The sequence below is a fragment of the Poecilia formosa genome, unplaced genomic scaffold (assembly GCF_000485575.1).
Source record: "Poecilia formosa unplaced genomic scaffold, Poecilia_formosa-5.1.2 Scaffold26, whole genome shotgun sequence".
NCBI lineage: Eukaryota > Metazoa > Chordata > Actinopteri > Cyprinodontiformes > Poeciliidae > Poecilia > Poecilia formosa.
In genome coordinates this window covers 775,626-786,320 of record NW_006799965.1, presented here as the reverse complement: position 1 = coordinate 786,320, position 10,695 = coordinate 775,626, and the positions used below count along the sequence as shown (strand labels likewise).

The 10,695-nt window shown below is 40.8% G+C and overlaps 1 protein-coding gene across 1 annotated transcript in view; it reads left to right on the top strand.

Moving 5' to 3' along the window:
• The window catches only part of LOC103135660 (HMG domain-containing protein 3-like), an 11,250-nt gene extending 1,305 nt beyond the window's left edge, over positions 1–9,945 (top strand). The window contains exons 2-19 of the mRNA XM_016669554.1: positions 140–604; positions 723–830; positions 917–1,057; positions 1,158–1,378; positions 1,861–1,970; positions 2,066–2,149; positions 2,275–2,363; positions 2,448–2,552; positions 2,647–2,787; positions 3,214–3,512; positions 3,631–3,758; positions 4,624–4,755; positions 4,890–5,074; positions 5,158–5,380; positions 5,579–5,712; positions 6,260–6,379; positions 7,641–7,850; positions 8,154–9,945. Of these exons, the coding sequence (XP_016525040.1) occupies positions 140–604; positions 723–830; positions 917–1,057; positions 1,158–1,378; positions 1,861–1,970; positions 2,066–2,149; positions 2,275–2,363; positions 2,448–2,552; positions 2,647–2,787; positions 3,214–3,512; positions 3,631–3,758; positions 4,624–4,755; positions 4,890–5,074; positions 5,158–5,380; positions 5,579–5,712; positions 6,260–6,379; positions 7,641–7,850; positions 8,154–8,720 (3,462 nt within the window). The 3' untranslated portion in view covers positions 8,721–9,945. The remainder of the gene's footprint in view (positions 1–139; positions 605–722; positions 831–916; positions 1,058–1,157; positions 1,379–1,860; positions 1,971–2,065; positions 2,150–2,274; positions 2,364–2,447; positions 2,553–2,646; positions 2,788–3,213; positions 3,513–3,630; positions 3,759–4,623; positions 4,756–4,889; positions 5,075–5,157; positions 5,381–5,578; positions 5,713–6,259; positions 6,380–7,640; positions 7,851–8,153) is intronic.
• Positions 9,946–10,695: the final 750 nt, after the last annotated feature.

The window sequence follows — 10,695 nt, the reverse complement described above, 5'->3', positions numbered from 1 at the left end:
TATATATATATAGATAGAGATCTTAAGTTTGCTACCAGTTGAATGAGACTAAACCGATTTTTTTTTCTCATCTTTTTCTCTGATGTGCTTTCAGAAGCCTTTAACAACTTCCTTACTTGTGATTTTTTTTTTTCCTCAGACATCTCAAAGCTCCAGTAAACACCTGCCGGGCTTCCGCAAAATCCTCCCCAGAGCCAACTGCTTCCTGGTGCCCAACAGCGCCTCCCCTAATTATCAAGCTGTAGGCTCTCAGTCAGAAGTGTGCATCGAATCGATTGATTTTTCGGCTGAAGGAAGCTTGTGCTCGGTCGCCCTCAGGGTCCCCAAGTCCAAGGTAGCGCCTGTTGAGTTGGCCGCAGAGGTGGAGATTTCAGAGCCCCCCACTGTTCCCAGTGATACAGCAGAGGAAACGGTGGTGTCTTCTCCCCAAAGAACTTCACCATGGTCTTCATCCAAAACCCTGACCTCCACAGATGTCCAGGGCTCGCAGGGTTCTGTTGATGAGATGCTGAATGATGTCTCACTGAACACAAAAGCCAGTGGAGTAGCAGTGCAAATGATGCAACGAGAAGCTACGCAGATGGTGACCATTGTGCCCTCTCAGGTGAGATCTTTATGTAAATGATTTACGACAGGAATTTAAACGTTAAAACGGAAATAAAATGTTTCAGCTAAGCAGTTTATTTTCAGTAAGTGTTTCTCCCAATTATCCTTCTTTCAAGAGTCAACTGGAGCCTCAGCCTTTAGCAGGCATTAGTTCCCTGCAGCCAGTCATGATGATATCTGTAGGGGCCAAATCAGACCAGATTCCCAAACCTTCTTATAAAATGGTAAAAACCCATTTTTTTTAAGGCAGAGTTTATTCTAAAATAAATTTTGAAAAAAAAAAAAGTGAGTTATTTCTTCTTTACTGCAGTCTGTAAAGACATACACAAGGAGAGGTCGGGGGAGGTGTCTGAATCCTGGCTGCTCTTTTGTTTACGTCACTCGACACAAACCACCTACCTGTCCCGAGTGTGGGAGCCACTTGGGAGGAAAATGGATACCTGCTGTAAAGGTTCAGTTGCTTCTAGCAGGCGATATTTGATATAAAGTATTCTTTACAGCTCTGACTCGGTTGACTCAGTTGGTTTTGACTGCATTTGTGTTTCTTCTAGGCTAAAAGGACACAAGATAAAGCCGGTGCTTCCAGGCTAACAACTGACAACAAGAGTGACGAAAGCCGTCAGGCTACACTGCATGTTTCTGCAGACACCAGCAAAACATCTGGTGGCGGTAACAAGGAAGGACAAGCTAATCGGAGCAACAGAAAACAGCCTGCACTATCAGCTGCAGCACCACCAGAGGGCAGCAGCAACACTCCTCTGCCTCAAATATGGTAAACATCAAGGTGTTGGTTGTTATTTTTCCGCAGTTTGGTATCTTTGTGATTTTTAATGGAGCTCTTTTAGTTATAAAATTAGACTTACAAAATAACAATAGTTGTAATAAATGATTTCAGGAATTTCTACTGTCCTCAAAACTGATATGAAGTGAGATAAAACTTTATCCAGGATCCAGTTACACATCGATAGCCATGTTACATATTACATATAAACAAGCTGACCCTAGGAGTAGACATTTCAAATTTATATTGAACCTTCAAACATCTTTATTGTAAGTTGTTCAAAATCTTTAGAAAAATTGTTGTTTCATTTGAACTTGAATATCTACATATTTCTGGTTATTTAAAGGAATTTAGTGAAAAAGCTATTGTTTGTTTTTTTCTATCTTAGAAGAATTTAGTCAATGTAATCCACTGGACATTTCATGTTTTTTAAATGAATATCTGACTGCATTCTTTATTTTTCTCTTTTAAAGTAAACAAATAAAAGTGAATACCAAAAGCACGCATCAGAAACCAGCGAGAAGCTGTGCTGTTGTTCAGAAGAGGCCCGTGAGACCCATCCTTCCTGCCGTCTGTAACCCAGGTAACACTGGACAAACATCCCGCGGCATATACTTCAGGTAATAAGCTGTTATTACCCGGGTCAACACATTTGCTTGTGTTTGGGTTGATTCGCAGGCAGCGCTGTGATTCAGATCTTGACTGTGGCAGCCGAGAAAGAAAAACCTCAAGGCGTCTCTAAAAGCAGCCATTCGGCAGCAGGTACTTTCAACGTGATTTCCCACTTTGTGCTGCGCGAATGCGTTCACGACACGTTTGACATGCACGAAGAAGAAATGTAATTTCTAGATGTGCTCGGTGTTCATCTGACGTGGTTGTGCTTGTAGCCACAGTGCCTCAAGAGATTCTGTCGAGTCTTAAACCCAGCACTTTAAAGCAGCTTGGCCAGACCGCCCCAACGACGACAACCACCCAGGTGAAAACACACACGTCAACACTGAAAACACAGAGCGACAGTGATGAGGTCAAGTTTCTTCACTCACTGCGTCCCCCTCTGCAGGATTCCTCCATCTCAGCAGACAGGAGTAAACATGCCACTTCCACTCCTGACACAGGTGTGAATGTTTTGTCCCTAGTGCCTTTCAGACACACGGTTTCCTGTTTTGTAAGTAAACCCCGTGCTTTTCATGGAATATTTGTTTCTCTGTGGTTTCTTTTCCGTTTGTGTAACAGATGGTTTTTTTTGCGTGTCGTTTCAGGATTTGGGGCTATCCACAGCACGAGGCAGGGGCCGCTGTAAGAACCCGGCCTGCGACTACATGTATAAGAACCGTCACAAACCTGCTGTGTGCCCGAAATGTGGCAGCGAGTTGACCAGAAAGAATACCAAACCTCCAAAGGTAAGAGAAGCACAACATCCAGATTATTTTTAAAGTGTAGATGGATGGCGCACTGGTTGAATTCAAGCTCAGAGCTGTGACGGCTCAGTGACGGCTGCTTCAGTACACCTAAGATGGATAGCTGATTTTTTTCTCTTTGGTCTTTCACACATTTTACATTTTTTTATGACATAGTTATTGTCCTATTTACTTTTTTTTTTATCACATTTTGATGCTATAAGGTTTTGCCTCTTCTTTCCCTCAGTAACAACTTCCATACCTAAGAGTGCTGTCTATGAGTAACTGATCAACAATCAGGTTTAGTCAAGTGCTAATCATCCAATTTCACAGCACTCATCATCAAATTATTTACATGCAAACACGATTTGCTGATGCCAACTGCTGTGTGCATGAAATCCTCTCACTAACTTTCTGTTTCCTCCTCAGTCTGAGACTTTGCTGGATCCCCATCAGGACCTGAGTCCTGCTCAGAGGGACGTCCAGCGCCAGAGCACTCTGCAGCTGATCCGCAGCACCCTGCAGATTCCTGAGAGCGACACAGAGCTGCAGGAAACAATGAGCCTCATCCAGGAGCTGAACAGCGTTAAAATAGTCCTGGTTAAGAACGGTGAGGGAAGTGATGCTGAGACTGAGACGCTGTTGGAGACGGGGTGGCCTCAGTTTTATGAATCAGCAGCTACACACTGCGGCCTCTGCAGCTACCGTCTGTTGAAAGGAGAGCGGGGGTAAGGCCATGCACGACGAGCTTTCCCTCGCTTTGCCTCATCATTTTTGCAACCTTGCCTCTTTGATTTCTGAGATTTAACGTAAACTTGCATACGTGGTTACAATTGGACCTTGCAGTACTGTTGCCGGGCAGGAGGACTGCTGGTTGCTCACAGAGACGCTGATGCAGACGGCGTCTCTGCAACTCAAAGTGTGTCCCAACCTTCGGTGTTTGGCCCTGCACAGCTTTGCAGATCTGCATCCAGGTAACCACACACGCTCAGCTGTTGCAGTAAAGCAGATTTGTATAATTCTGAGCATCATTTGTTTTAATTCCAAGGAAAAACTGTTTTAAAATGTACTTTTTGTGTAATCGCCTGTTGGAATAGGGCCAGCCTGGTTTAAACTCTGGACTAGTTGTGGATGTTTCTTATTCACGCTGTTTTACCAATTGGCCTCAAGAGGGCGCTATAGCACAACAAAATCTGTCTCACAAACTAATTGGATACCTTTCTACCTTTTTTTTCTCTGAGAAAAGAAAGTGAGTGTCTTACCAAAATCTTCATCATATTTAATAGTCTGGTTATTATTACATAATAAAGGACTTTGCATCTCCATTTATCTATTATCCCTATTTGAGCTTCTTTTTTTAGTTTTAGAAGCAGATCAGTGGATAATAACACTGCTTCATATTGTTTGACAGAAAAGAAAATGTTTTATGTCTAAGCAACATATGTTTCTGTCTTCAGTTATTTTTTTCTCTCTGAAATCTGGCTCTAGTTGTCTAATTTTTATGAATTTCAGTTTCTAAGAAACACTTTAAGTAGATTCCTTTAAAACTCAATCATTATCTGAGGATCCCGGCCAACAGGACAACCTGAGAGGAGCTTTTATTTCGCCTGGCAGAGTTGCCCTCAACTCACATGATTAAATGGATATTGTATTAGCTGAAGATCTCTCTGTCTGTATCTTGGCATATTTAGCTTTTTTTTTTTTTTCTCTCCCTATTTCATGGCATCCATGGAGAACGAGCCACATGCTGCGTCCGTACAGGAACCCAACATAACATGTAATGCTGTGTTAGAATAGTCAATCATTCCTGTCTAATAATTTGTTTTCTGGTTTGTTCAGGTTTGTTCAATGTTGGGAATCGACTCCTTGTGAGTCTCGACTTATTTCTGAAGATCAGAGCCAACATCAAACTGGGCCAGACACCACCTCTCGCCGCACAGTCTGTGTTTGACCAAATCCAAAATCATCCAAGTAAAGTCCAGTTTACCTCTACATGCATTTATTCAACAGTAGATTTATTTATTTATTTATTTATTTATTTATTTATTTATTTATTTATTTATTTATTTATTATCAGCCTTTTGATGCGTTTACTCTTACATTAGTCCATAGTCTTACTGCAGAGGAATCATCTCACGTTCAGGAGCTTTTCCTGAGCGGCTACTGGGCTTTTGAGTGTCTGACGATGCGGGATTACAACGACATGATCTGTGGCATTTGTGGCGTTGCCCCGAAAGTTGAGATTGCGCAAAGACACAGAAACGACGTGCTGGAGCTGAAGAATGTGGAGGTGACAGACTGTCGATGGAATCGGTAACATGCTTGTAATTTTTCAGCTGATTTGGGAACGTCATGCGCCTTTTTATCCTGCAGTTCACCTGGCCGGAGTGTTCGGTCTCAGACGAAGTTCACGTAGACGACTTCTGGCTGACCATGGAGGGGGAAGCGATCGAGCAAGCGGCTTTCCCCGCAGACATCCCCATCACGCGGGTGGATGCTTCCATCATCGCTCCTTTCGCGCCGCCTTTGATGAGGAGCCCCACTGTCATCAACACGGAGAAAGACAAGCTCATGCCACCAATACAGCAGCCTGCAGGTACGCACACCTGCCGAATCATGTTGCTTACACTTATTACAGCCTCAGACTTGAGAAATAAACAAATGTGTCAATATCGCAATAGCCATTTGCTTTATTTACAGATTAAAAACAAATGGATTGCGTGTTTCTGCTTATGGGATCTTTCTTTCAGTGGGTTGGTTTGTTGGCTATCAGATCATTTTCTGATGTTTTCAGGAGATCCGTCAGTTTTGGTTCGTCTCATCCATGACGGTCAGCTCAGACTCGACAGGGTCGAAGATCACAGCGAGGATGAGTTGAGAGCCATACTGGATAGCTGTGGAGTGGACCTCACCCCTGGCTCCACGAAGGTGTGTGTTTGTCTGGGAACGAAACAAATGAGCCACAACAAAGACCAGAGAGCCTTTTGCCAGGGTTTACCGTAGCCTTTGAACAAAACAGTTTACACCCTTTGAGCTGTTTCATATTTTCCTTCCTAATGGCCACAAATTTCAAAGTTTTTGTAGGGATTTTATCTGATTGACTGACGTAATGTAGTACTTCTGAACTGGAAGGAAAATAACAATTCTTTTACAAATATATGCATTTATATTCAGCGTGCTTTTACTTTGACACCCTAAAATAATACCCAGTGAAATCAGTTGCCCTAGAAGATGAAGTTCAGTAATATTATTTCAAACAATAGCAAAACTATAACTTTTACCGTTGCAGTTAATACACACTAATCAATTCCTCTCTCTATAAATAGACAAAATCTTTCATCCAACATCTCCATCTTTGGGCTTTCTGGGTTAAATCTCCTCTTCACATGCTCATTTGTAATTTGGATTTTTAATTATTCTTTTAAAATGAATGTTCTTGTTGCAGTAAGTCATGTTTTCTGTGTCTCACTGCTAGAACGAGCTTCTGGCCTCCCTGGTCAACCTGTACACACATGTCCACAGTGGCCTTCCCACGGCTCCACAGCCACCATCCCATCTCACCGCTGGCAAGCTGTCCAAGATGTGCCCCCACAAGGTGAAACACCGGTCCTCTTATCTGTGCATCTTTTGCATATTTCTGCCCCACTTTCATTCTTTATTTTTATTACAAGTCCCCTCTCTGTAATAAATGCTGGATGTGAAGTTGGGATGAGCTAAATAAGTCAGGTCAGCTTGAGTGAATTTGGGTTCTGACAATCTACTGCTAAGACGATAAATTCAGTTGCCATCGTTGTTGTATTTTTTTTCCCCTTTGCTGTTCAGCCACTATATTAGTTTCAGTGAAACTCAAAATGGCTATGATTAAAACAAGCCCATAAATGTTATCATGTTCCTGGAAAAATAAATAAATAAAATCAATCAATGCTCCAACTGCAGCCATTATGACATTTTAAGCCTCCAATACAATCCATTGTATACACATGATCCATAAGCAGTCTGGAATAATCTTCTACGTCTCGATAGGCACTATGTCCATCCACCCATGACACATTCACTGCTTCATTAGTTCCTCCATCCAACTATCAGTCCATTCAGAGCTTGCTATGTTTTTTTTTTTTTTGTGATTGTTGTGGGCTGAAATTACAGATTTTTGTGGTACCTTTTTCTAAAAGTTGCACATTTCTTAGATTATTTGCCATATTTGAAATAACACCTTTAATGCAAATAAAATCCCATCCTGAGGAGTCGTCAGAGACGGTGATTCTCCTTGTTGGGAGTTGGTGTTTCCAGACTCAGAGTAGATAAATGTAAAGTTTGAGATCATGAGCAGAAGAACAAAAAACGGCGACACTTGTATTAAAGAAACAATGGTTAGAGGACCTCTGCCGTTTTCCCCAGTGTGGACAGTTGTTTTATGGACAGGAAGGGTACTAATCAGCATTAACAGCAAGAAAACGGTCATTGTTTTTAGGTCATTTCCTTTATCTCCTCTTCTGAGTATGTAGTGTATAAAGTAAACTAGTGCATCATCACTTCCTAAGAGGTTGTTGTCAGAACTATTTTCTTTAACTGGATCATGGTTGTGTACTCGCTCGCATGAAGACAGAGCGGTGAAAACGTTACGGTCTTTGGGTTTTTTTTCAGGTTTTACATTTAAAGTCTGACCTTGATGGAATGATCTGCTATTGATTCAATTTAAAAGTGGAGAAAGAGTTCAATTAATTCAATTCAATTAATTGACTTGTTGACTATTGCAATAGGCTTCATTGCATAATGATTTTCACATTTCTGGCTTATTTCTGGTTGTGCGTTACGGTTCTAGAACGCTAGATGTTGTTTGCTCAAAACGCCTGTAGGTGGTGTGTTCCTCCAAGTACTTGGTGAGAGGAGAGACGGCTCGAGACCACGTCGATCTGCTCCTCTCCTCCCGTTACTGGCCTCCGGTTTACGTCTGCGACTGTCCTCGTCAAGTGGCGCTTTGCACCGATCTGCAGTATCCAGAGTTGGCAACGCAGATGTGGGGCAGAAACCAGGGCTGCTTCTCTGACCCCTTTGAAAAGCCAGAAGTAAGTGTCTCCAGAAAGTCTACAAACCGAGAAACTTTTATTCAATTGGCATTTATTAAATTAAGTCGATAAATTTACAGGGATACAAATAAAAGAAGAGGCGTAGAAAGACTAACCAAAGTTCCACACTGACGACACAGACAAAAGCATAATCTATTTGTTGATTGAATGCACAGCTCAGCTAGATGCAGATTTGATCTAAATCCAGTAAATGAAACTTCTTTTTTTCTTTTATTTATTTAGCATTCTGCGACTCTGTTTTCAGTAAGTTTCTGCCCAGACAAACTTTAGTTTCTGTTTCAGTTCGTGACATGCCCTGAGCTGCAGGACCAGCCGTACGCCGCTGACCTTTCCTTGGTAGCAGAGAACCAGCTGGTTCACCCCATCACAAAATCCCCCTCTTGCTGGCTGGCTTATCCTCCAGGGGCAGCGCAGGACGCTCCTGCTCAGGAGCACCACCGCATGATCCGCTGCAGAGATCTGGAGCCGTACATCAACCTGCTAACAGAGCTGGACTTAAAGAAAGAGGAGCATCACAAAGAGGAAAACATGAAGGAGCAGACCGACATACCGGAGAACGACTCTTTGAAAGAACCAGAAGACGATGTGAACACAAAGCCCATGATTTTCAACAACACGGCTTATTACTACCTGTACAACCGACTTGTAGACTTCCTCAGCAGCAGAGACATAGTGAACCAGCAGATCAGCCAGGTTGTGAAGGCTTGTCAGCCTGGAGAGGTGGTCATCAGAGACTCTCTGTACCGACTCGGAGTGGCGCAGATAAACACAGACGGAGATGAAGGAACGAGATTAGACGCACAGACGGAGGAAGAAGGAGAGAAACAATTAATGGTTCTAAGCAATTAAAAAATAAAATCTTGGTTGGACTTTTTAATGCCATAAAAAGAGATTCAGGGAGGGCAAGGATTTTGGAAGCAGTGCAGGTCTAGAAATAACTTTTGTATTACGGAGGAGACAGAATAAAAAACAATACATTTGATACGGTGCTGGTCACATGTTGAAGGGTGGATTGAAATCTGTGGAAGTGAAAGCTGTCACAGACTGCAGTGATTACTGTTAATATATTGAGTTTTATAAAGTTTTTTAAGCGTATGGAATGCTTCCCAATGTTTTTTCAAGCATAAACAATAATACTACTGAAGACTTTAAAAATGGACGCTTTGATGCTATTTATGAAACTGTCGGTTGTAAATGATAAAGAGTGTAATTTTGGTTTCATGCCAGGATGTTTATGGAATAAGTTCATATACTGACAAATCCAAGGCCCAAGTTTTGACATCAGCTGATTTTAGATTCCTATCATTTCATAAAGCTGCTTTGCTTTCACATTTATTTATTTTTTTACACAAAAATATAAAACACGATCTGCTTTTGTCTTAAATGTAAAAGTAGCAATTTCTTCTGCTTCCAAAATAATGCATATTACATGTAATATTGGTCATTACATGTAAAGTTTATTTTATATTACTCAGTTGTTTTGCAAGCATAGACATAGCAATTATATATTTTGATACAAGCAGAAAATATAAACCTTTTGTCATTTTTCACAGTATATGGTCCTTAATCTTCAATGTCATGACAGTTTTTTTTTCTTTAATTATTTCACAATCCACTGAATTTGTTGTACTTATTGCAGGAACAGTGATGTAGCTTTCTTTCAGTCAGCTGATCGTTTGCAGAGAAAACTCTTTGGTCGTTTCCCTGACATCTCAGTGAAAGGACTTTGAATTATAGAAACTGTATGACGGAGAAATCGTAACTTTGAAACATTGGTACAGTATACTGTGGTACCACTAATCGGTCTCCTTCTGACTAAAAGAATGTAAACTGAACTAATGCAAACCATGTTCTGCATCGTTCTCCATGTGCCATATTTATAGCATTTTTAAAAAATATCAAGACATTTCTGCTTTGTGTTTTACAGGCTTACCTCTCTGTAACCTTGTGAGCAGATTTTTACAGATATGTTGCGTATCTGCTATTTTCCACTGGGTTATTATATAAAAATGGACCTCAGAGAGTAGTGTTTAAATTGCATGGTATTATTTTGTGAAAAATATATATTTAATGTCGGCTGCTGTGTGAATTGATTTAATCTGTATGAATCCATTGGCCTTTAAGAAACAACAAAAGTTATGTGTACTTTTGGTGCTTATTAAAGCAGAGCAAACATAAATTTAGCTGCCTTAGCTTGTTGATGTTTGTACACCTGTGTGTCAGAAGAAGAAGAAGAAAAAAAAAAAAAAAAAAGAAAAAAATCTTCCGGTCATTGACCTGCCTCGTAGTTCTGGGCTTTCTCAGGAGCATTGATGCTCCATAAGGTGAAAGGCCACAGGTTGGTTGGTGACTAAATGCTTATTTCATGCATAAAAAATTTAATTTATTAGATAAAAATCATACAATGTGATTATCGGATTTTATTTTCTACATTCTCTGCCTCACGATCGAGGTGTACTTAAGAAGAAAATTACAGACCAGTGGTGCATTTCTCTCTCTCTCTCTCTCTCTCCTCTCTCTCTCTCTCTCTCTCTCTCTCTCTCTCTCTCTCTCTATATATATATATATATATATATATTGGATGAGATAAACTAGCGGCACAGCTGGCAACTTCAGCAAGACTGGAGGCATTCTGTGCAACTGGTTGACAACTTTAAATATGTATTCACCAGAATTGATTAACTTGTGCAATTTTGAAACTATGTGCAACTATGTGCAGTCAAGGTCATTTTTTTTTCTCTCAAAAGCAAAAGAAAAATTAAATTATTTAGATATTTGTTTTGGACATAAGTCAGAATAAATGAATCTGCAAATGATGAGTGAC